Source organism: Ambystoma mexicanum, chromosome 2q (assembly GCF_040938575.1).
Source record: "Ambystoma mexicanum isolate Mex_15411 chromosome 2q, UKY_AmexF1_1, whole genome shotgun sequence".
Lineage (NCBI taxonomy): Eukaryota > Metazoa > Chordata > Amphibia > Caudata > Ambystomatidae > Ambystoma > Ambystoma mexicanum.
Genome location: NC_090924.1, coordinates 104,680,263 through 104,707,973, shown reverse-complemented (window position 1 = coordinate 104,707,973; position 27,711 = coordinate 104,680,263). Strand labels below are relative to the sequence as shown.

The following is a 27,711-nucleotide window of genomic DNA, read 5'->3' as shown; positions in this document are numbered from 1 at the left end:
TTGCAAGTTAAAAACCCCCTGCAACATCTTCTGGGGCCTCAATACCTTCAACTCTTCCTAAATAACTTCCCTTGAGCCCTTTGCTCATCCAACTCCCTCAGGGTCAGTCGCTTCTCCAAGCAACAAGTTGGGAGATCTTCAGATGGGGCCTCCCTCTGAAACAGCCTCTCTGGAGAACCAGCTCTGGTTCAGGGAGCACCTCAAGACCTTCCCATTTGCTTCTGCTTTCAATCCTCGCCCCTGCTGAACTCCTGGCTGAAACTGAAATTGTACGTCACTTAGCAACCGCCTGCACTCAGGGGCAGTTTCTGTATCCCTACAGCCCCCTACCATCTCCTGACAACTGATGTCTGCACTTTGTTATCCTATGTACTGCACTGCCCCCATTCCCCCTGCACTTTTCCCCGTACCCTGCACTAGTGCGATCTCAATGTCACCTGGCCTAGTAAAATCGGTGTCACGTCTTCCCCATCTGCCCCCTCCCTTGCCTCGTTACGCTTGTAATTTGTGTATAGGCACGTTATAAATGCCATATCACAGAATACTTTCTAGTCAGCAAACGTGGGTGTGCTTGAGAAGGCCTACCAAATGAACTTGTGTTCCAGATGCAAAGGATTCTCACAGCTGGAACAATTGCAAATCCATGGGCGCCATTTTAGGGCAGAACTTACTGCAATAGCCAGGTCACATACAGGGTAGAAAACACCCAGCAGCAACTTTCTGCTCCATGATCTCTGACATGAGTGACTCATTGCAGCCTGTAAATTATTGGAATCCAGTCTCATGAATGATATCATGACATACCATGTAATGGCTGACCAACAGAATAGCAACATTTAAAAAGCTACATTCCTACAGTACTGTGACCCTCATGCTTTTTTGAAGTTTCCAAATGCAACTTTATTAAAATCTCCAAGTAATATTGGACAGCATATTGTGGGCGCACATTTGCATACCACTAGTTGGTTAGCTTGACACCAGGTACTACTTGAACCAAGTTAAAGGATAACCAGTAGCTAAGTTGCAACAATGGTCAATGATTAAGTATATGGACATTGTGCTGGCAATTTTCAAACATTCTACAGGTGTGGCATTTAAGGATACAATGCATAAAATGTATCCAAAAGCAAAGAGCCCAATACCCATTCTTCTCACACTGGCCCAAGAAGGAAATAAATTCAGCAAGATCAGGGTTGTGATATTTTTATTTGGTGCAAGCCAACTATCGGAATCAAAGGATTCCCTGGATAGAAGCTAGCATCTTCACTATAGATCAAATTCACTCTTGCCATTCTCCACCTTGCACGATGGCGAACTAGAGCAAGGGTCTGCAACTGGCTCTCCACAAGTTTTATAGAGTCCATAATCCCTCGCCTGTTAGCCACGTCTGATGAGTTGTAGTCCAATCTGGATAGCCAAAAACTGCCAACACCTGAATCAAGAGTATAGTGAAGGGTCAGCCGATTTGACCAGTTTCTCCCAAAAAAAAACCAAATTGCTCAGAAACTACCCTACAAGTTATTTGATCTACTTCCTCAAAATGTACAAAGATAACAATAAATTATTCCAGAACAGTAAATGAGCAAATGAATTGGCAATTAGATTGAGAGCAGCATATTTGAACTATGGGTGTAGATATGGGAAAGGGTTAATGGCTCTACAATGACGGCATCTGTTTTAAACACTAGTCATGTTATTAACTACTACAGGTTTTGGTCCCAACGCTCACCTCCAGGTAAGCTTAATCACGTTGATTTAATGCATCCCAGTGGTCTTTTTTGTCCAAGGCTAGTCAAATATTGAAGCACCCTTTTCATTACAAGAAGTATATTATTCCCCACCTATAGACCTAAACAAAAAGGGCTCCCGGCTATTATTTTTTATTTGCTATCTGCCATAGCAATTGAAGTCATTACTAGACACTGAAACCGAACCTTTATGAAGCAAGCTAAAATCTACAAAAATAGACAGGCAACATAACCTTGTGCAATCACAAGGTTTCTAAGCCATTAAATGGTCGTAATATAACTTCAGGTTTTAGGGTGCTTCAATGAATAGAATATTAAATGTACAATAGTTATGATGGATGCATTTAACATGCATGCACTATACACAATTCCCTTAGGTGATTCAGTAAATGCAACTATTTATGCTGACACTCATGTTTCATTACATCATCCTACTTTGATTTGCGGTCTTTATTTGGTTGTGAACAGGTGTCAGTCAACCATCAAGTCCACCATCAAGCTTTATTGGATAGCCAGTTATGACCATAACACCAATTCATTATCTAAATAGTAGTTATTTCAAGGTCTCGAGTGGCATGGTCAGAGTAACACAAAGTATTGTCATTTTCCATGCAATGTAGGATTGCTAGACTAACAGCAGGAAATTTAAATGACTGTTCAAAGAAAATGCATCTCGAAACTCGTTTCACTCCCAAGTGCGAAGGTGCTAAACGGGACTGCATTTTCTTGCCCACTAAAATGCCAAGCACCTCTGCTTGAGTTAACCAGGATAAAGTTTTATTCCAAATAATTGCAAACAGTAACTATTCCAAATAATTGCAAACAGTAGTAATCAAGCAGACACGTATGTTAACAAGTTGCTTTGCAAGGACGAATCTTGTTTCCATCCTAAAAAACAATTTCACCATGACTGGTTACTATAAAAGGATATGGGTTACCTAAAATTGAATCCACTGCCCATTTGTTTTTGTTTGGCTCCCCCTGAAACACCCCCCCCCCCATCCATTTTTTTTAATTCAAGTGTACCATTTGACCTACCAACTTAGGTTAAAAAGATGGTCAAAAATGGGAGTAGATCAAGTTAGCATTAGGTCAACTACGCCAATAAAAACGTCCATGATTCAGGAAACTTCATATTAAGGGAGGAGCTGTATATTCATAATCATGCCACAGCCAAGTGCTTTGGAAACCTAGTTATGCGACATGCTGGCATCTGTGCAGCTGCTTCTCAACCCACGAGCAGATCCTAACCTCTTTAAAGCAAGTTTGCCAAGTTCTCCACCTACTATAGCACCAGCCACGCTTACTAGCGGTCTTTTCACTTCACATCTAGTTGCGTTTGAAGGGCCGAGCAATAGTCTCACCCAGCCGTACAGACTTTGCTCCATAAAAATAAACAAATGCTGCCAAAAAATAGGGAGTAGAAACGGCACAAGAGTATTTTTACTGCCTGATCAGAAGTAAACATTCATCTTTTAATGTGCATTAGAGGATATTTTCTAACTCTAGGCATTTGGGATTTTCCGCCATCACCTGCTCCACATTTAATTTACGCAGGGTACAACCCTGAAAACGCCATAGCAAAAATGTCCCAATTAGTGGAACGGGGACATCCCCACCATTTTCTGCAATGCAGAAAATGCAACAAACGCATATTTGGCATTTTACCCATTAATAACTAGGTGCACAGAATTACAAAAACCATCCGTTTTCCAGGTAAACTTTTTTTACTCGCTTACAAGATACTATTGGGATTACATTTTTACTCCCCAATTAAAAAAATAGGAAGTAAATACTGGAGCACTGGTCCCACCAATTCTGTACATACACAAGCCTACCGCAACACCATCTCCACTGGAGTCTTTGATTAGGATTATATATTGGCACGTGGGGCTGGCAATGGAGGAGGGATATACATTTAACCATCGCCATCAAGTTTGAGCAAGGAAAATGGGATGCGTCACAGGCACCACTCACTGGAATTACCTACACAACCCTCATCCGCCTCAAAGTCTGGGAAATTGGTTAGTTTAGAAGCACCGAAGGAGGGTGCCAGATAATGGCACATTAAGGGCAGCAGATATGTTACGGCTGCACTAGACCTTACCTGTCGGCCCTGCACCCCCAAGTGGCATTTACTTTTTTTCATAATCATTAGCTGCAAGGCAATGGGTCCAGACCACGCAAAATAAAGAATCTAGAATTTATGAAGACAGGGTACCATTTGCATAGTACCTGACCAGTACAATGAATTGTGACAAACGCACAATTACAGCCAACAAATAGCCATGGTGATCTGTACCATGATTGTGCTGGTTTTTCAACTATCGCTATGCGTTGATGGCAGTTTACAAGTTATGTTACTCAACCTGCAAGTCTAGCAGATTTTGCAAGGTCCGAGGATCAGCTTGCCCAACCGAGGTTGAGTTGGGAACTATGATAAGTGTATGATGGGGCTCGACGCAGCTGCAAAAAGCCTTCATCATTTCCATTTGGTGTCTTCCGAGGAAATCAAGCGTTACATACATTCATCTCAATGTCTTTATTCAGTATTGTTGCTAGTTAGTACGGGGTTTTGACACATTACAAATCGGTACAGAATTCGAAAAGATTTAAACCCAACTTATGCCTTGCTAAAGGATGCAGTATCGCTGCCAGAATATTGAAAAGAGCCAAGTCAATCAGATCCCTATACCCATCGACTCACCATACCAAAAGTTAGAAGAGCCAAAAGGAAGGAGGGGTGAGCTTCCAACCAATGGAAAGCCCTCCCCTAATTGGTCCTTCCGCAAGGCCTAAAAATGTTGCCCAACAGACCCCTTCCTTAGCCAGTCATAAAAAGCTGACAATTGTTTTGTAACCTGCACTGACTTTTCAGTATGTTCCTGGCATGCTCATACTGCTGGGGGAAGCTTATGCATCATGTAACTGGTTTGCAACAGAGCCCTGGGGCCAAAGAAATCGCAGTGGGGCTCGACTAAGATAAATTATGTGAGTTTTACATCGCGAAGTAGCCTCAATGCTTAAGCCATCATTTCCACAGCATTGGATAATCTAACCAACATGAAAATGGCCCAAACTGTCACCACTACCACTAGCTTCATAATTGTCCGCAAGTGTTATGTCAAAAGGATTTTTTAAACAAGGGAATTTAGAAAGACCTTTCTAAATCCAACTGTCACGCACCTGCGGCACAGGAGTCCATGTAGGGGGCAGCAGGCTGAGTAGCAGGTAAGTGAATGTGGGGCTGTGAGTTTAGTAAATGAAGTGTTGCGCCAAAGTTTTTTTTTCCCCCCCAGCCAAATAAAGAGCAAGACTGCCGATGTATATAAATACTACCAATAAATGTTCAGGGCTTAATCAGCATTTGAAGTCAAGACACCCAACCCAAAGTACGTAGCAAACTTCACCGCTTGGATTTACAAAAATACTCATGGTAGAAGCAGTTGACGTCCTGGAGTCAATCTAGACAAAAGGAAGTGTGCCATTAAGTTTCTGAAATTAAGGCACTTTACCCCATCTGCTGCTGCTAGAATGAGACATATTCCACGCCCACAAATGTCCAAGCCACACGCATCCATTTGACTACATCCTTGGCGCGAGCACACTTCAAAACACATACTGACCAAGCAAAGCCACAACACTCTAGCAACAAAATTACTAGGCAATGTTCAGCACTAGCACCATTCAGAAACCCAATGTAATCGTGGTGTTTGGCTAGTGTCAATTTATCAAACAGGGCCTTGCCAATTTGTCATAAGTAGCAAATAAATAAGTTGTGTTTTACAGCTTCCTGGCCGCACCAGTCCCGATGCCTCAGTGGAACAGGTACACAACTGATTGCATAAGCACCAAGATCACAAGGCTTGGTATTTGCCTACCAGCACATGCTTGAGATATTTACCATCACAGAATAGGTTTGGTGTAACATCTTGACCTGTACATTACGGCGTTGATATGGCAATACTAGAATGTCGTTTATTTACTATGATGTTGCAAAACAAAACCAAAAATACAGGCAAGGAAGTCTCCATCTGAGCAACTCAGAAGGCAATCCCATTGTCTGCATGCATTTGCCAGGGACCTAGCTCAGCGAGGCACTATACATGCAACTGGTTTGCACTGCATGGCAAATGCAACTCAATAGCTACTTCTCCTTCCCACTGCTTCAGGGTAGTTGAAAGCAAACTTGACTAAGATACAGTCATGGTCACGCAAGAGGTATTAAGACACTCATTACACACCATTTAAACAAGCTGGGCCCCTACAGACTGGATTTCTAACATGCACGTAAAACCTGAATCATGACAGTGGATCAAATGTTTGCTCACTGGAATTTTGTAAATAAGAAATAAGTGGTATATGAAGCAAACATGCAACACTTCACTGAGACATATTGCAATCCCGCACCAGCAGCATCAACTTAAATGCTGATCCCACCGAGATATTTTAAAAAAACAAGCCTAGCAGGATACCACATTTTGTATCTAGCTAAATTAATGACAGATGGTTTTGAAGAACAATGCACCACTTATGAGTCACCACCACGAGTTGTCTCAAAGTACTAGCCTTCTCTGGCGGTTGCCATATGCACACAAATGAGGAATTGCGACCTTAGTCGGAAAGGGATTTAAGATGGAATGGAAAAACAGATGCAAGGATGGGGTGGTGGTTTTGAAGCAGACTTTTGTGATCGCAAGTGCCTGCAAACGTCGACCCATATGTTTGGACTACAACTACCATCAGTCCCACTCAGCATAGTCAATGGCAAGGGATCATACATATCATCCAACACATCTGGACATCACAGACCCTTGCATTAAGGTGTACTATAGATTGGGATTGCAGAAAGGAAGTTGTGCTAAAGATGCCTGGCACACGTGATGCAATTTAGCAGAGCAGCCAGTGGTGTTTAGCTGCACGATTGCTCCAGCCACCACAAGTTGGAGTGTTAACCCCGGATAACCTTCAAATTGTTTTTAGAGGGTGGAGCTACCAAGCAAAGAGGCCAGACCCGGTCCAGTGTAAATGAGTTATATTCTGATTATATGGTCAGTGCAGTGGTGCAAAACAAAGCATTGCTAGCATGTACAGTGCCGGTACTGAACCAATGCACAAAACTGGCCCTTATCTGCCCAACACAGCTTTGCAGGAAGACTTCGGCCTCTGAAGGCTACACCCAATATCGCACACTTTACACAAGTTATATATTACACACGTATCCAAGGGATCCTTATGATTTAAGTAATCCACAAAACCCCCAGAGTTCTCTGAACATTACCAAACAGGAGAAGCTGGAATTGTATATTTAAGACACCTGGAAGCGCATACTACCGTTCACTGTGCATGGGTAATATAAATAACCCAGGCGCTGCCCTTTACAAATACTGTGCAAAAGGCGTGTGATACTTAATGCAGAATACCACTTCAAGCCACTCAATTTCAGCATCACTATCTTCATATGGTTAATCTACCATTGAAGGAGTAACCCGACAGTAAATAAACGCAGATCATGCCTCACTTCCATGCACTCTGCATTCATGGCAGTCGCACGTGCACATTTTGCACCATGCACGTTTCCCCAAGCCTGCAAAGGGCTCCAAGCCTTGTGACGGCCATTGCTTTCCTCCATCAAATGGGAGATGAATACCACAGGAGGACCTAGTTTACATTCCAAAGCGACCACTGGTTTACAGATTATACAATTATAGGTAACCTACTTTTTCCTTCAAGAGCTGCACTAGAAAATAAACTGTCCATTCCTTTGATAAAATGTCAGGCGAAGTAACAGACCAACCGGAACACAATGTTGTGTCCATTCTTCAGTAAACAACAAAAGTTTGCTGGAGGTCAAACCATGCAAAAGCTAGGGTTCACATATGTCGATCTAGCATATGTTCTGTACTTTTTGCGGCACACTGTAAACTGCAAGGCCCCTTCTATAATACAAATCATGCAAAGTGGATTATTTTAGCCTCATGCTGAAAAATAGACGTGCATCATTTGCAGTGCCGCATTATATCATGTGTCATCACGTTTGCCGGGTTAGCTTTCTTGCCCAAGCGCCAATCTAGTTCAGGGGCACGGGTTACACAAACATTTTGCTAAAGACCATTTGAAGAAGTCGTGGCACGTGCTCACTGCTAGTCAAACTTGCCAGCATACACTGGCCGCTTTCATCGTGAAAGCTGGGAGCGTGATGGATTGCTTTGTAGGTCAAGGGTGCAACCTTGTAGTAGGGGGTCCCTTCAAGAGAGACCCAGAGTAGGGCAAGGCTGTGCTCAGGGAATACCAACTACTTACACAATTGCTTTTTACAGGATGCTGCAAGTGAGCTTTATATTTTACATCACTAGCAATCAATGTTAATTTGATGCGATTATAAACCTTAACTAATAAACCTTACAGGCGAATCACAATGCAATGAGCGATAGTGCTGTCAAACATCTCGGGTGGTCGCCATCTGAAAATCAGGTAGATATACAGTTATGGTCTAAGCGCTACTTGCAAACAGTCTCCCTTTCTCGAAAGTATTCAAAGGACGATCTCATCTTTTTCTCCTTTAACTACCCACTCCCCCCTCCACGGCCGTTTAACCGATTTCCAAGGTTTAACAACTTCTTCCCCTGCCGAGGTAGCTGCTGCTTCAATCAGGACTGGAGATTGAACTGCTCCATCATTTCGCCAGGCTTCTGTTGGCGTCTCCCCCAGTTTTGGGCTTTTGATCACGCCAGATCTGCTGGGGCACATGTCTTAAGGCAAGTAAATTGACCCAGCTACTGCGCAACTCCCGCTAGCTAACTACAGGATCAAAAGGCTTGATTGGCCTAGTTCTATCAAGGAGGCATTGTGCTGGTGTACTCAAGGTCTAAATCATTGGGTCGTCCCTGTGTCGCATAGTTGGTCATGTGAACCGTTATTGACCCATCCAGAACTTTCTACTCCCAACTAAATGTATAGTCTTTTGAAGATGCCCCCCCCCGCCCAAAAGTCATTTAATGCTCTCCCCTCACCCCATCTACAGGAGATTACAGTCGGACAAAAGTGAAGGTTGTCGGTTAAGACTGTTTAGTTACTATCAGTTAAGGATCTTTGTTACTCCGGCTTTCAGCAACCAGGTGCCTTCGAGCCATGGTTCCACGCTTTATAAATCCATAAAGAATACAATACAGGCACTTTGTAATTGGGATGACAGCTAGCATGTTTGGGTTGACTGGTTCCTGGGAGGTGCCCCAAGATTAAGACTAGCATTACCGTTTTTGATGCTAGTGTTTTCGTAGGTTGTTCAAATACACTGCGTGGCGAGGGAACACTGACTATTAAGTACCAGTCAAATTTTACCGGGTCATAGTCCAAACAGTGATGCAAGGCAGTTTGTCCCTTACAGCGTGTAGAAATGCTAGAGAAATTTGATAACATACAAGGATTTGGTAAATTAGGCACAAAGCTCTTGCAAAGAGCCAAGACTGATCATTCACAAGCTACATCAATCGTTGCAAGCATGAACTGTATGCAACATCCCAATATTGTGGACTAAAAAAGCAATAAGCTAATCCTGAATCTCCAACTCCGGCCAAAAATCTTCAGTACAGAGGAATAAGGCATCAATAGATGCCTAGAATGCAGCTAACCCCCCAGATATTTGGTTGAGTTGCACACATGGTCTCACGTTCTATGTGTTACTTTGCACCCATCCACATGCCGAGTGCCTAGCAGGGACTTTGCCAACCCTACCCAACTACACACCTTCTATTACGAATTTACCATACCCGGACTTCGGTCCCACAACTACTGAGTGCAATCTACAGTGGTGAAAGGCGCTATACAAACGCCCAATAATACAACACAGTAAAGTTAACAGTTTCAAGAATATACCCACCAACTGAATGCTAAAGATTCAAAGTTAATGGGGTTGTTACAATAAGAAACCTGATATTTATAACTACCATCAAATATATTATGCAAAGGGTGCAAATTACTGAAAATAGGATTAGGCTTCCATACGCCATGTGGTGCAGTAAAATAAGCGTTAAAGGAAACGTGCGGTTTCTAGGTTTCCTACATGCGTACTCAAGACATGAATAAAAACCACCTTAAGTTAGTCACACGGATGTCCTTCATATGACCACAGACAATGATGCTACTCAGACATTATAAACTCATACCTTAATCACACAGCTCATTGGAAGGCAAGGGAGGGCCAAAGGCTCCGCCTATTTAAGAATACTTCGATCTGCCCGTATTAAATTACACAAATGTGCTGCCCTCAGATCCTCATCGATATGATGGACGCCATAAGGGCCCGAAAAATTTCAAGGACTACCATATAAGAGGAGAAATACAAATCACCCCCAAACGTCTTGTAATAGGAAGAGAGCAAATCTGCGGCATGAAGCTTACGTACAGCAGCAATACACGAATTTATCAGTCAAAACTATTAAGCAGTCCTGCAAAACTCGGTGTCAACGAAGATGAATGTCCAATACCAGCAACCGGGTGCATAAACCGGAGAAATGTAAAGCAACCAATGTAAATTGGGCCCGCTTGGCTGATGTTAAAAGGACCATATAAATATGCTAGAGTAGGTCGAAAATCAGTGATTACAGAAAACGGCTCCTTTTAATACTGAGCACAGGGGAGGGTGGACACCCTAAACATACACGTACCTCCCTGTCCTATTTTCATACCCCCACTCCAAAGCAAACGTGGTTTTAATGTTGCAGGCCATATGGTAATTTTATAAAATATATCTTAAGTGGTATTTTGCTGACGACACGTACGTTTGACCATATTTGAGAAAGCAGAATATAATTCCGAGTGTCTGGGGGTATTCAGAACTAAATCTGAAACGCCGGATTCCCCTACAGAAGTAATCATTTACTGCACGGTTATTTTAACAAGAGTAATGCAGATAATGTTGACTACTTGTGGCAATGCCATGAAGGGACGATTTGTGCTGCATGGGAATGGGTGCCGATTTGGATGGAAATAAGTACAGGTGCCACTGGAGGGGTAGAGAATTAAATCGTCACTTAATGCGCCTCAATATAAATAATTTGTCAAAAATGAGGGTATTATGCTCGATACAGGCGGGGGAAGGGTGTGGAATGGATATCTATGGGCACACAAACGAGTGATAAATGGGTTGGACCTGTAAACATACCAATACACCCCCGTCGAACAAGTCAACCGTGCATTGCTGATCAGGGTGCGCCTGCACAGCGTGGCAAGAAAAAAAATGGCCTTCATTAGGGTCGAAGATGCGGGAACGATGGGAAGAGAGTTTAATTCTGCACATAGACTAAGGTGTGTCGGGATGCAGTCAGAACAGAGAGTCAGGCAACACCGAACGCCTTACAAGATGGTGGGAAAGGCAACAATACGGTTGCGTCGTGTAGTACTGTGCAAGCGGTTCTGCACCAACAATATGGAGCTATCTATGGACACTTAATGAAGGATTCCTTAAGGTCAAGACCCATCCGTGTGATATGTGGGGGTTCCAGCCTTGCTATAATAGGGGGCCCTGCCCTGCCCGTCAGGGTTTGACAATTCACCCGCAATCACATGACCAATTCGCGAGATCCGCTGACGTAAGCACGACCAAAAGGCACAAGATCATCAAAGAAGACTCACGAGAACGATACACGATAGGACAACCGAACATGAAAGGGCGGGGCTACGAACCGGGTGAGCCGCATAGCCGAGCTCCTACGAAGGTACCCGAAGAGCGTAGGGACAACACTGGGACTTAAGGGGCCGTTGTGGATAGCGAACGCGCCGCCCCAATAACCGTTAAAGGGGAGACGGTTCTAGTAGCAGATAAGAGGGTATGCTATCGGGTACTTACCGCTGAACACCATGGCAGACGACGCGCCCATGACTGCGAAGAAGGATGCATATTCGGGAGCCGACATTGTGTTGGGTAGGAATGCTAGATGGGTGCTAAGGCTTAGTCAGTCCTCTCTTCGTTCCTGCTGCTTCTCTCCACCCGTCAGACTGCAGCCTCCGCCCCCACACCAGTCGCTCTTAATAGGGCGTCGGGCCGTAAAATGGCGACCACGGCAGCGTCATGCGTCGACTCTCCCAAACGCAGCAACGTCACCGCAGGCCCCGCCTCGCTGTCTTATCTGACCGTACCACTTGCCGGTTAAGATCTGGGCTACAGTCTGATGTACGACTCAGAGCACCCCGGTGCTTATGTTGTGTGGCACAGAGCACGTTAAGTCGCAATGACTGCAAGGAGGCTAGCCTGACTGCTCAGAAAACAGAATTATCGCTTTTGTTACCCCCCTAACGGACCATACCATGTACTTTAGCACCAACATTACGACGGCCATATTAGCATAGTAGGCGCGGCTTCTGTACCTTATTAGCATTAGAGCTGTGTCTTTTTGTACTATTGGTCTTCATCCCCTTCGGGTGTTAGGCCTTCTGGACTTGGTCAGCTGTGCTTATATTGTGCTGCATTTTTAGTTTTGGCTCGCGGAGGTGGCATCAGCTACCCGTATAAGCAGCAAACATTAACAGAAGCGTTGGGTTTTGCTGATAAACGTATTAGCAACATGTCCCCTTACTACATGTATGCTATCACGGTAAAATCCCTTGGAAGTCGGATTGTTAGGCGTTGGTATGATATGCTGTGACGCACACATGTATGCCAGTGTTGCTATCTGATTCCATGTAATGCCCTCACAGTCCCAGTACACCCTCCCATTTCAGTGTTATACTCTCAAAATCCAACACCTTTGGGCAGTTATTTCTCTCAAAACCCAGATACTTGTGATGTTATCAAACAATTCCCATGTACTCTCAACATTATCACAGCTATGGGCAGTTAGGGTAGATAGGCAAAGAAGTACCACGATCAAAAAGCATAGACATGTAGAGCAGCATTGACAGGTTCATGCTTTTCCAACCATTCCAACTTAGAATAGGAAGGCAATATACTATGATTCCCACTTTCCAAGGTAATCACAAATTAAGATTTTCCAATTTAAAATAGTAGGGCCACATTTAATTATTGATTGTAATCACACTGGAGTCAGATATCTTAATGGCACCTAAACACCTGTATGTCAAAATTGCAGTGTGCCTAGACAACACTGCAATGTTACAATCTTAGTGCTAGAAGTTGTATGTATGTGTGTAGTGCTGAGGATGGTGTATGTTCAGAGCTTGTGGAGATATTTGTATATGGGTGGATATGAATGTGCAGTTCTTGGTGTGTTCAGTGCTAGGGCTTTGCATGTGGCCAGTGCAGTGCTGGGGGTGGTGTGTATGTAGTTCAGTGTGTGCGCAATGCTGGGGTGGTGTGTGTGGAGCGCTACACACAATTTGGGTGGAGTTTTTTGCAAGGAACATTGGACTACCATTGCACCACTTGCTATGCCCTGGAGCAATCACCTCGCTAAGAGTTTTCGCCATATTCACCCAGTATACAGCTCTACCAGACCATATCAAGACACCGTCAACAATAGTCAGACCATTGAAGGCTATCAAGCTAGACTAACTTTTCACAAAACTATATATATCCCCTGTGCCCAAACCCAGACTGCAGAACAAGATGAACAACTTCACCGCCTCCACAAATGTATCTCACAAACTTGTGAAGCACTGGCCCCAAAGAAGCCCTTCAAATGCTCCCTAGCGAAGCAAGCTACTTAATGATTCCTCTCCAAAATTACCAATTTCAGTCAAGAGAACACGAGGTCAGTGCATCTCTGGATGAAAAACTAACTGGCAACAGACAAATGGAATACAACCTACAGCTCTGGTTGTACAGAGCAGAAGAAAGAAAGGCTGTTAAAGCTGCCTATGCACATCGCATAAAGTCTGCGCAGTGCACCCAGAAATACGTTTTCACAATTATCAAAGGAATACAAAATGCCTCAGCCTGAAATACCACACTGACTCCACCCCAACAACTCTACACCACAATCTCTGCACACTTCACCAACAACCTTCTACAGATCCAAGGCCACCTGTACAAAAAAAGCCCAATTACATCACCCTAACCGAGTAATGGAACAAGGACCCATTAGAACCTTAATACTTGCACTGGTAGCCCTTTCTCGATGCAAGACTTCAAGAGCACTGCTAATACCAGAAACACATTACGATGACCGAAGACCATGGTCCCTCAAATATCTACAAGGCATAACTCAACACCCCAGAATTACATCTCTTCCACTTACATCACAACTCACCAATGTAAAAAGGTAATATTTTGATTTGATTTTATTTAATTTATAAAGCGCAAAAAAACCAGGCCCAGGGGCAACCGGGCGCATACTCTTAAACATGTTACAAAAAGCAGTAGTTACAGAAGTTACAAAAATATACAGCATATATACATGTACATACTCTTAAACATGTTACAAAAGCAGTAGTTACAGTGAGTTACAAAAATATACAGCATATATACATGTACCGAAGGGTACCATTAACAGCGTATAATACAGGGACAGAGCAGAGAGAAAATGTATATTCAGTCCTGTACCCCACATGGAGTCTGGACTGTGTCAATGTCTCATGAGTCTTGGGAGAGCAGCCATGTTTTAGCATTGTTCTTGAAGGAGTGGAATGATGGTTCAATTCTGATAGGTGTGGGCAAGGTGTTCCAGAGTTTGGAGGCCAGGACGGGGAAGCTCACCCCACCAGCTTTTTGGAGTTTGCATCTAGGCACGATGAGGCTATGAGTTTGGGCTGCTCTGGTAGGTCGAGTGGAGGTGTGGCGTGAGAAGCGAGCGGACAGGTAAGGTGGGGCGTTGTTGTTCAGACATTTGTGAGTCAAAGCTAGGGTTTTCAGGGCAATTCTCTGTTTTACCGGGAGCCAGCGTAAGTCCGATCTGACGGAGGAGATATGAGAGCGTCTCGGGATGTTTAAGGCTGCCCTTAAGGCATTATTTTGTACAGTTTGCAATTTTTTAAGGTTAGACTGACTGGTCCCTAGGTAGAGAGCACTACAGTAGTCGATTTTGGCCATAACAAGAGTTCTGGCGAGTGTGATACAGTTGGTGGAGTTTAGGAAGGGTCTACAGGCAGTGATAAGTTTGCAAGACTTCAAAACTGCTTATGTTAAATCTCCATTAATTGATGAGCACCAGATGCTTCTTGATCAGAGTATCTCCAAGCACTCCTCTGAAATTTTGTACTTCCTCTCTGATGACCAATTCCCTGTTATCCATAAAAGTAACCTTCTGGGTAAAAAAATCAAATACACAAATTGTACCAATAAGAGAGGTGGGGAAATAGCATGGGTACTGAAAAATCTGGTCATAGTCTCACTCAATGCCCACCATCAAATGCATTCTGGACTAACCTGCTCTGTCTGACAAACTTAATCACTAAACTCCCTTCTTATATATAGGCCATCTCCTGTAGCCCAAAGTATTTCAGAAAAATGTGCTGCTGTAGCTGCTAACCTGTCCACAGATCACCAATTTCTAACTGTATTCAGAGATTTCATTTCAACATCTGGCTTGAGAAAGTGGATAGTCCCACCCAAAAATCTCTTGCGGCAAACCTTTACACATTATACCGATGGTTAAGGGTCCTACACACATACCTGGTCACACACTAGATGGCATATTCTGCAATTACATTGTAGTCACTGTTTTCACTTCAGTAGACCTTCCCTGAGGAGATCACTTATCCATACTTTTCACAATCTTCACAAAAGCGTTGCCCCCTTCGCAGAACCTTCCACAGGTCCCTCGACCAGACTATGGAAAGGCATACAACTAAATACTTCACTGGAAATACTTGAAGCAAATAAATAGGCCTCCACTACAATCGACCCAATACCACACCTGACAAGGAACTCTGCAACATCTATAACTCCGTCATTTTAGCTTTAGAACGCATTTCTCCAAAGAAACATTATGAAAACTCACAAAAGGAGTTTGCAAAACGGTTTCCCCCAAAACAAAACCATATGAAAAATGAAAACCGAAAATTTGGAGGAAAAACAACATACTATCTGACAAATTTGCTATGGCAGGGCAGAAATCATCAAAGTAGAGATGTTAGTGCACACATTTCTTAACCATCAATCAATACAAATTCACAATTGTCAGTTAATCCAAGCACATTGCTCACTTGGCATAGAATGTCCACAACACAGCCAGAAGGAAATCTACCAACAGATTGCTGGGCATTTCAGCAAAGAGGTCATACAAATCTATGAACACCTTGATAATAAAGGAAAGACATCCTTACATCCATCCAGTGATGCAGCAACTGAAATTCCATCCTCCCCATCTACAAACTCAAGTAGTTTTCCTTAACAAACTCTTCAAACATAAAAACATGCCTTGCACACATGGATGACAGCAAAATCACTAAAACGCAACCCTAGAAAAACAGAACTGATGCTCTGCGATCTAGCTCGTTTCAACACTGCCTCAATTCCTTGGCCAGATAATATGGGCCCATGCCCAGTACCATCCTCATCAGTAAGCAACCCAGAACCCCAGTGCACAGTACATACACGCTGGAAACGCAGGTGCGAGCTGTTGAGAGAAATTGCTTTTTCTAACTCTGCCCATTAAGCTACATGATTCTTTAGCTAACATTCACCAACAGAACAATGGATGTGATATCACTAGTGCTAACAAGACTGTACTATGCACCCAACCTGTACCTGAGGCTCTGAGAATGCCTCATGGGAAAACTACAAAGAGTCCAAAAGCAGATGCCAGACTTCTCAGGATGAAAAGATTTGAGCATATCACTCTAGCACAGCACAATGTACATTCCATTGGCTCCTCGACCAGAAAACAATACTTTTCAAAACTCCCTGCATCACTCATCATGCCTTTCAAGGAAGGTGTCCATTATACTTCACAAGTAAGTTCCAGCATTACATGCCCTCCAGGACACTAAGATCTAGTAACTCCACACTGGTCTTAGTTCCTAGCTTCAACAAGAGGATCATTAGTCTCCCTTCTGGCTTACAAACTCTGGAACACCCTACCTTAGCATCTACGCTTGGAGAAGAACCACCAGGAATTCAGAAAACAGCCGAAGACACAGCTCTTCAGCTAAACCGATTGGGGATCTATGGACTACTCATGTGACCTCTGACCCCAAAACCACATTCTTTGAAAGATCTTTCCACCTCCAAAAAGTGCTTAAACTGGGCTGAACACAACACATAGTTCGTCACAACAGCACCAGAAGCACTCTTTCCATCTGAGTGAGGCTGGCTGCAGAGGTCTGGGAATCTTCAAGAAACATCCACAAGCGAGCTATGGACTGCTATGCTTCTACATCTCACTCTCTTTATATTGCCCTTTGGAATGCACAATCTGTCTGTAACAAGACTTCTTTTACCGCTGACTTCCTTCTTTCGCATTCTCCCTCTCCTTACTGTTTTACTCTTACATAAACCTGGATTGCCCCCTCAGATTCTGCAACCCTTGCTGCCCTTCACGACCCTGCCTACAACATCAACTCTCTCCACCCATTGGTAAGGGTGGTGCTGTAGGACTGTTGGCATCATCCAAACTTCCTATCTCTCCTACTCCCCTATCTCACGCTGTTTCTCCCTCTTTCGAATCTCCACGACCACTGCTTTGTTTGGCATTCATATTATATCTTTGCATCACCCATATGATCCCACTGGTCAATTTGTTGACCACCTGGCCCAACCAATTGACTCCCTTTCTCCACATCATCACATAATTGTCACTTGTGACTTTAACCTCCCCTCTCTCTCCATTCCTCCATCCACTGACTTTAGCTCTCTTCTTCTTTAGCATTCACTCTCTTCTGTCCACTCTCTGCCCACCCATTCAAATGGTAACTCCCTTGACCTTATTATCATTTCCTCTCAACTCTCCACCTCTAACTAATACCTCCACTGCTCCTACTCCCTCTGATCATTCCATCACATTTGCCTCAATCTCCACTCCTACTTTCACCCTCTTTTTTCTCCATATCTACCTCTTTGACCTGCACCATTTTTTCTCCTCCAATGCAAAATTCACCATTCCATCCACTGATAAAGCCTTCACTAACTTTAACACTGCTTTCAGCGCTCCCTTCTCCTCCCACTTACCTCTTACTACATCACTCCTAAACTTATTCCTCCACTGCCTTGGGTTACAGATACCATCCGCACCCTGACAGCAACAATGAGGACAAACATTCACACTTGACAAAGATCTAGACACTCCATGGATCTCCAACTCTACCAGACTGCTCTTCAAAACTACTCCTCTGCTCTCTACTTCCGAAGGTGACTTGTATCTCTCTCTCATTTTGTCTCAATCCTCTCAACTTTGGTACCTCTAAAAATCTCTCAACTCAATGTTTTCACCTTCTAGACCCCTCTCCATCTCATCTACTCTTTCTGCTAACGATCTAGCTCTCGACTTTTTCAACTTTCAAAATACTCGAGCAAATTACCTTCTATCCCCCACCTGCTCCCATTTTTCCACCACCTCTATCCTCCTCTCCTGCTGCAATATTTTCTTTTGCCCCCACTAACCCTGATGATATTTTTGACCTTCTCCTCAGAGTTAATCCATCATGTTCCCCCATCAACTCTCTATCCCTGCTCATAGTGAAACTCATAGGTCCCAGTGTTGCTCCATATCGTACTTCCCTCATCAACGCCTCTCTTGACAGTGCTATGTTAGAATCATCTTATAAGTCGGCTACTGTCATCCCTATCCTCAAGAAACATGACCTAGATCCTAGCTGTCCTCCCAACGTTTGTCCTGGTACACTTCTACCTCGCTATTCCAAAATCCTAAAGTGTGTAGTTTTCAATAGACTCACTGAGTTCCTTGACGCACACAACCTCAGGGATCCTCTTCAATTTGGCTTCTGACCTCTGTACTTTAGTGAGTCAGATCTCCTCAATGTCAGCAACTACATCTCTTCTGCTCGTCATGCTAAACGTTAATCTATACTTCTCGACCTCTCTGCTGCCTTCAATACTGTCAACCATTCTGACCTTCTCTCAACACTATCTCTCCTAGTCATCAGGGAAAAGGACCTTGCTTGGTTTGCTTCATATCTCGCCCCAGACACTTCTAGGTATCCTGGAACAGCCTTACATCCCCACTAGCCCCCCACCCCCTTACTGTTGGTTTTTCTTACGGGTCAGTCCAGGGTCTACTTCTGTTCACTCTCTACACCTCTGCTCTTGACACCTTGAACTCCTTCTATGGCTTCTCCTATCAACTCTTTGCTGAGGACACTCAGATTTTCTTCTCCTTTCCCCTCATTATCTGACAAGCTATGGACAAACATTTCTAACTGTATCTCTGCCATCAAATACTGGATGGCATCTCACACATGCTCGACTCCACTAAGACTGAAGTGCTCTATTTCCCATCCGAGCAGGCTATCTTTTCCTTTCCCCCTCTTCTATTGTTCTCTCCTATCTTCCCTACTCGGTTTCTGCTTGCACCCTTAGTGTCGTCTTTGGTTCATCTCACAACTTCTGAATCTTCATCTCCCAATCTGCCAATGTGGCCAGACTTAAACTCCTCAAAATCAGAATAATAAGAAATCTTCTTCCCTTCAACAGTGCTAAGCACGTAATCTCCTCTTTAGTACTCTCTTGGTCTGACTACTATGCCAGTCTACTCAGTGGCCTTCGCAACTATGCTTTTTCACCTCTCGACAAAGTCCTCAACTTTGCTGTCCATACTCTTTTCAACCTTCCCAGCTTCAACTCCACATTCCCAGCCCGTCCTCAGGCTGTTTATCTATGAAACAGAGGGCAAATTATAAATACATTCTCATCATCTTCAAAACTGTACACAGATTGGCCCTGCCCTACCTATTGGCCAATCTCACCCCCTACTTTCCCCCTAACTCCCTACGATCATCCTCAGCTCACTGCCTTGCCACCTCTCATGGAATTTCTGCGCTCTTCCTCTTCTCGCTCCCTTACTCTGGAATGCTCTTCCTCTCCCTCTGCGCACTACTCGGACTCTATTTAAATTCAACCTCCCAACTTTCTGAAGAACCACTTGCATAGCTTTCTACGCCTTCACATCTCCCCGTTCTCCTCTCCCCTACCTATCTGCGACAACTCCACTGCACTTATCCCTCACTCTCTTCATCCTAAAACATTGCATGTCCTCCACTATCCCATTCTTATAGCATGCTCTACTGTCCTGGTCTCTGGTTCATGTTTCCACCTCCCTTGCATCATCTGGTCTTATATCCACATCCTCTCACCCATTGTTTAGGACACTTGTCCTCCGCTCTGTAAATGAATAGTAAAACATTTTGTAATAATTTTTGTCCCAAAAATGCATTGTTTTCCATGTCATTTTCATTAAATAAATGAATTAAAAAATAAAAATAAATCTTGGACCTATCACACCTCACTACACCTCATGTCTTAGAGAACCAAACTCCTACCCTCTCGTAACACATTAAAGTGAATATGTGCTACAGTTGACCAATTCATATTTTCAACAATCAGTCTTTTTTAACATTCAACTAAAAAATTCTACTTTGATTTTAAACCTAATGCATCCACCCACACAAGCCACTACAAAGGTCCACTTATCGGACACTCGTTCAGGCATCTGATCTCAAATACGACGTGGTGATGGACCAATGCCCAATCCATCAAATCAAAGAAAAACTTTACAACCAGGACCCAGGAACTATTTAGACCCTACCCAAACCCTCCAACACCACTCTCACCCTTCCCTATCTCCTCGCTATTCAAATCTTTCAACCGCACACCTAACCCCACCATCAGACTACCCAGACGGACTAGTATTCTATATAAACACCTACATTTTCCACCTTCTATCAATAACCCCACAGCCCCAATTACTGCTTGTGCAACCAGGCTGGATGCCCTTATGGCTAACATGCCACTGCATATATTCGTAAACAGTTTCCATTCCGGCACACAGGTTACAGGTACTTCAGAACTGTACTCATCAGCATGACTTGCTTCCACATCTGCCTTCTATCTCACTAACACCCCTACCCATTTTTCTGAAAGGACTACACACAGTGAGGCCAAGATTATTGGCAAAAGGGTGCTATATAAGAACACTTAACCTTACCTGCATAAGATCAGATGCCTATACCTATTTTCAATGGCCTGAAGCTGCTGCAATGCTACTCTGTCGAAATATGCACAGATAAACACCTATAAATAAATACAACATAGCCATCATGAACTTGGCCCCAAAGACCCACCAGGGCACTAACCACACAAACGAGCATACTGGATATGGGACCCATTTGGGTCAGTCTCCCTGACATATACGCCTGTGCACAATGTTTAAATCAAGAACAGCTTCAAGGTTGGACTCAGTAGGGTCAGTCACCCAAATTCTACTCATATAACAGACATCAAAACCACCCATGCAATCATCATAAAATTGAACCTAGAACAACAAGAGCCCTCTGCCAAATCGGTAACAACACAGCAGTACCTCTCCTTTCAAGCCAATGGCAGAAGGGACCTCCATTGGTTCAGCTTAGCAATGTACTCCAGTAACAAGACTTCTCAAGAGCCATCTAATCTGCCTTCTCCCTACCCCAACTAACTATTTCACCTTTCAGTCCGCTAGCACCATTACACTACATAGATTGCCCACCACACACACACAAGCCTTTTGACTGCTACAACTTCCCTAACACATTAACCTCCACAGAGCCATTCACTGTTCAGCCCACAACAGCTTTAGCCCTATTGCATACCGCTTTTAGATCTGCAGCACTCTTGGTGTCCCAAATCTCTTGGATGTTCTCCTTCACATGAAACAAACCCCCAATTGTCACAACGCCAAACTACATAAAACCATACTGGTACACAGGACTCATGTACTACTGGCCAGTATAGGGTTTACACCTGCCTCTCCCTTAAACCAGAATTTGTGCAGCCCCCCGTGCAATGAGGCCGCAAAAATGTCAGCAGTGTGCTATACAATATCACTTTACATTACACTTCAGTGTTGTGATTGTGATTTTGTTTTTTATTTTTATTGAGAAAGTTATAGTACCCAAATTTTAAATCCTTTCTTTTTCCTGCATGCTAACTTCAATAATAAATAGAAAAATAGCAACACTGAAAAAAACTCATACATTAGCCTGATTAATGTATTAATCAATCATAATCTGTGCACAGTCATGACAAGGGAGGAACAGAACACTCAAACACCAATGTTTTTGACCTGAACTATTTTTGTCTAGGATTTCAAAGGGAACAGTACCTAGCGGGAAAACAGAAATCAACACAAACATAATGGCCTAGTTGGCACCAATACTGGCACAAGTAATGCAGATATCAATATCAACAAAAAGTAGGCCTCTCTTATTCACGAGATTGTCTCCCCAGCAATTACAGCTGGTAATGATGCCTGTCAGTGGGTTGTCAATTGCTCTGCTTGGTGTGACCGAAAGTGGTTTCTGCCAAATGGTGTTGTTCCTGGATCTGAGCAATCAGTTAATCTGCTGTGGGAACCGGACTGTTAATGGGGTTGTCCATAGGAACAATCTTCGGGTGCTGGATATATACACCCAAAAAAGGGCTTCATCCTGTAGCGGTATGCAGGGATTTGTAAGCCACTTCAGCCACATCGGGTTGTTCTGCCCAGTTGTTTTTCATGACGTTGGCATATAAACACAGATATTGTTCTATAATTTGGTTAGTGCGTTCTGTTTGGCCATTTGTTTGTGGGTGGTAACCCGAACTGAGGGCACAATGGATTTGTAGATGTTGGCGTGCCTTCCCGAACCGTGAGATGTACTGGGATCCTCTATCGGAAATGGTCTCCGGAAGACCATGTACACAGTATATGTCATGTAGAAAAACTTGTGCCATGTGAACTGCAGTAGGTAATTTGGGAAGAAGAATGAAGTGGGCCATTTTACTGAAACACTCAACCACAACCATAATACAAGTACATCCGTTAGAAGCAGGGAGTTCCACGATGAAGTCTGTGGAGATGGTGGATATAGGGGTTGTTCCATGGGCTGTAATAATCTGACATTCTGGTCTTACTGTTTTGCTTTGTGCACATACCAGACACTCAAGGTGTATTGTTGAACGTGTTGAGCCATTTTGGGCCACGAAAACTGTCTGGAAATCAGTTCCAACGTGGCTTTCTTCCCCCGGTGACTGCCTATCCGGGAGTCATGAAAACACGCATAACAGCAGTATGAAGCTCATCAGTGTCAACATACAGCTTGCTGTAACAGAAAACGAGACCATCCACTGATTCAATCCCCAGTGTTCTGGTAAATTCTTCCATCGCTGGATCGAGAACTAGCTTCTGACGTATGCAGTGAAGATATGGGGGCTCATTATGAGTGCGGCGGTCCAGAAACAAGGGTGCTGGTAAGCTTACCGGCACCCTTGTTTCCAAACCACCACACTACGAGTTTGCCTGCTGGAGCCATCGCGCCCGGCAGTTCTGACCTGCCGGGCACATCGGCCCTGGTAAGCAGACGTTTCACGGAAGCACCAGCACCGTTAGGAACGGTGCCGGTGCTTCCATCTCTGGGAATGGGGAGTCACAAAAATCCAGCGCCTGACTTATCGCCCCGCCGGGACTTGTAATGTCCCAGTCGCACAGGGAAGTTAGGTGCCTGATTCAGTGTTATGGGGTTGGTGGCAACCCGCCCGTCGCACCAGTGGGTTATCGCCAACCTCGTAATGAGGCCCATGGTATCACTGCTCCCAAAAAGTGTCCAAGAGACATGATGTGCCAACATCCCCATCCCCAGGCAGGCCGTCCAAAGACCGGGACAAGGCATCAGTTTCTTTGTTTTGAGGTTTTGAGTACCAGGAATGTATGTGACGTGAAAGTCGTAATGTGAAAAGAAGAAAGCCCATTTGGCTTGTCTGCTGTTACTACATTGTAAAGGACGGAGATACTGTAGGTTTTTATGATCCGTTCTCACTTCCACCGGAAACAGACCTCCTTGTAAATGATGGCACCACTCGTCAAAGGCTTCCTTTTTGACTATAAATTCCCTTTCTAAAACTGAATAGTTTTGTTCGCTATAGGTTAATTTCCTGGAGTAGTAGGCCACAGGATGTTCTTCATTAGTGTCATGTGCTGTTTGAAGAAGAACAGCGTGAGGGCTCCGTGTGAAGCATTGGTTTCCACAGTGAACGGCTGGGTGTCATCTGGATGACGCAAGATGGGGCCAATGAAAAAGATTGCTTGAGATGCTGGAAGGCCTAAGTAACCCAGGGCAATTCAGACGTGGACCCCTTGCTCACTGTGTCTTAGAGAGGCCCAGCTTAAACCTCATTAATATGGCCCGACTAGGCCAAAACAGGTGTCTGGGGTTGGTGATGGTACTCTTGTTCAGAGGATATTTGCCTAGCATTTCGGTGCTGGACTGCCCTTGTGGGCGGGACAAAGACTGATATGCAAATGGATATTTCTCCTCTGTGAAGGGTGTAGTGAGCTAAAATGTAGTTGTAGACCCTCCTGATTCAAAGAAACTCCATAGAACAGTGTATTAACTAACAATTGTAAGCTGTAACACTAGAGGTCATGCTCACCTCCACTTATCATTCAAAGACATGCCCTGTGTGTACCATATCATAGCCCTTCAAGAAACATGGCTGACCACTCCTCCTCTATGGGACAACTATGATCTTACTCTGATTCCGGCTGTCCCAAGTGGAGGGAGACCGTCTTCTGGCCTTCTTGTGGCAGTCGACATCAAGTCAGGCTTCACCATCCCGCCTTGGGCTTCTGTGGATGCCCACATCCAGCTCGTCGAAATTACTAACAATGCCAAGTAATTTGCTTTGGTCAATATTTATCGCAATGTTCTGGCTATGTCTGATGAGGTTTTCTATTCTGGGTTAACTACCATCTTCCATACCATACTCTCGAATTCTGCAATCACCCACACTGTCATTGTGGGAGACCTCAATCTTGATTGTTGGAATGGGAAGTGCCACAGCCAAACAGTACATAAATGGACTACATTTATGGGCGAACGCAATTTTCACATGGTTAATGGTGCAGTATCGGGTGATTTGCCACCCCATTATACGTGGCATCGAGGTTTGAGTACCAGCATTATCGACTACATATATGTTGATCACAGTCTCTTCCAGTACTAACTGTAAGAGACCAAAAGTTTAGTGATCATAGCCTTCTGACCCTACAGCTCGACTGGAATTTCTCTCAGTCAGATAAAAAAATCTTCCATCAGTCTGAACTTATTGTAAACTCAACACGTTCTCACGTGCGTTGGAATGTGAGATCATTAGCCACATTTAAGAGCGTGGTTGATTATAACTCCTTATCAGCGCATCCAGCACAGTACTCAGAATTATTGCATACCTTTGTTAAAACAATTACAGTCCCATGCCACAAAAGAATCAGTCATTCTCACGTCTTTGATCCTGAAACCCATCGCATCAGAGCTGTGTTCAGGAAAATAAAAAAACAGCTTGTTGCCTCCGCCCTTCTGTCCTGCTGGCAAGATCTTAAAACTGCTAAATGCAGGTACAAAAATTGGTTAAGAGGTCGGAGAGCTCAAATATATCAACACGATAGTGAAGCCATGGCCATGGCAATGTCTACAAAAATTCTGCAGGTATGTGGTACCTTTTAAATAATCATACCTATCATCACCAAGGTGATTCCCAAATTAATGGTGTGCAAGAAGGAAATTGGATTAGCCATTTCACGGCCTTGTATGCTGACCCCCAATATGCAAAGCTTCGAAATGTGCCAGTGTCGACATCACCTTTAGCAGATTGAGTCCTCTTATGACACAATTTATGCTCTCATATTGAAGATTAGCGCTTCTAGGGCCATGGGCCCCGATGGGTTATCCAATTATATATTCAAAACAAATCCCCATGAATGGGCGCAAATTCTTGATACCATCTTTAGAGGAATATATAAATATGCGACTCATTCCACTTTCTTGGAAAACCTCTATCATCATACCCATTTTCAAAAAGCGTGACCGGAGTGTCCCTTCAAACTATCGCCCAATTGCGCTCTTGGACGTGCCAGGCAAGATCTTCACCAAACTAGTTTTGCGTGATTTTAATGCTTGGACTATGACATTTCATCTGTGTGACCCTAATTAAACTGGCTTTGTGGCTGGTATGGGCACTAATATCAACTTACTTCCCCTCAATGCCATCAAAGCACAATATCAGATGCAAAAGCAACAAGTTTTTTTGCGTTCGTAGATCTTCACGCTGCATTTGACTCAGTTAGCCGTCTTTTACTCATGTCCAAACTACGGCGAGATCATTGTCCATCTATGCTCTATGATATCATCCACTCTCTAAATTCAAATACTTCCATCCGAATTCGCATCACCATGGATGGTTTACTCTCAGAAAATATTTCCACTGAACGAGGTTTGAAGCAGGGCTGTTTTCTGGCCCATGCTATCTGTAACTACTTTATCCATCACGTTAGAGCACCATTTTCTAATGTCGTGTCAGATTCCCCCAAATTCAATAATCACCCGATCCAAACTTTAATGTATGCCGATGACCTTGTGCTCATTTCGAAAACTCAGATTGGTACTGAGGGCCAATTAGACGCCTTTCATGGTTACATTCAGTTGAATGAATTAAAAATCAATATAGTGAAAACACAAATTGTGAGCTATTCGCCCAGGCGCTCTGGTCCGCTAGCTCACGTTTGGACCAGCAACAAGTCACCAGTTACGGTAGTACCATATTACATCTATCTGGGGATGTTGTTTGAGGGCAAAACAAAGGCACAGGGTCATCTAGAGCGCGTGGAGTCCAAACTAGTCTCAGCTACCTCCCAAGCTCATATCATCATGCATAGATATGGAAAATATTCTATCATGCCTGCTTGGCATTTCTGGAACATGAAAATTGTACCATCCTTGCTGTATGGTTTAGAAACCCTGCCTAGCGATTCTCCCTTTCAATTAATAAAGTGGGAAGCCAAATTTTGGCGGAACATATTACATCTGCCTCAATGTACACCTGCGGCTTGGATTAGATATGAGCTTGGGCTGGTTTCGCTCCAGGCACACTAAAACTGGCGACTGTGCTCTCTATTTAAGAAATGTTTGTTGTCAACAGAGGTAAATGCTATTTTGAAAATATTAACTCGGTATACGTTTTCAGTGAGCCATACCTTCATAAGTACTTGGCTGTGGAAAGTCTATCAAATCTTGGCCAAAGCAGAGATCTCTCGCGACCTACTGCTCGGTAATCCGGATAAAGCCAAGCTTAAGATCCATCAAGTAGATTGAATCAAAACTAGAGAAATATGTTTAATTTACCTAGATGGGAATGTGATTCGATTCCTCCCAAAAAAAGTCTGCACTCTGCCTCCCTATTTGGTACGATCTCCTTCACCCAAAATTCGTACTAGCATATTAGGTCTGCGTTTCAACCTATGGATTACCAACAACATACAAGCAAAGCACAGACTTCTTCCGGCCCACAGTAACATCTGTCGTTTCTGCTTAGATGCTGACACTCGAGAAACTTTAGCACATTTGATTACTGAGTGTTGTGTCCTCCGGCCCGTGAGAGAGATCTTTTTCACTAGACATTACAAGTACTTGGGGAGTGTAGCACAACAGGAATGCTGGTCTATAATTCTAGGTTCGTGCAATATGTCTCTGCAAATGGCAACTATCAATTTTTTGACTAGCTTAAAATTGGAAGATGCAGTAGATGACCTTCCGTTATCTTACACTTCCTAAGACTTGTTTAATAATCCTCTACTTTTTGTCATATTAATATGTTATTGATATTCAATTAGTGCACTATGCTGGATAAAAAAAAACAACAACTCATGTTGAATTTATTTTAATAATTTTGAGTTGTTGCTTTCCTTGTAAAGGTCTGTTTGTTTACTGGTGATATCAATATTTTCATTTTGTGATCACCTTATGTTTGTTCATTATTAATTTGTACCAATGGTGATATGTATAGTGTTATCTTGTGACTATATGTTTGCTTATTCACTATTAATAT

At 43.5% G+C, this 27,711-nt stretch overlaps 1 protein-coding gene across 1 annotated transcript in view; it reads right to left on the bottom strand.

The window, feature by feature from the left end:
* Positions 1 to 12,013, bottom strand: part of LOC138569193 (V-type proton ATPase 16 kDa proteolipid subunit c) — a 63,104-nt gene extending 51,091 nt beyond the window's left edge. The window contains exon 1 of the mRNA XM_069646952.1: positions 11,596 to 12,013. Within this exon, the coding sequence (XP_069503053.1) occupies positions 11,596 to 11,662 (67 nt within the window). The 5' untranslated portion in view covers positions 11,663 to 12,013. The remainder of the gene's footprint in view (positions 1 to 11,595) is intronic.
* Between the last annotated feature and the right edge of the window lie 15,698 nt (positions 12,014 to 27,711).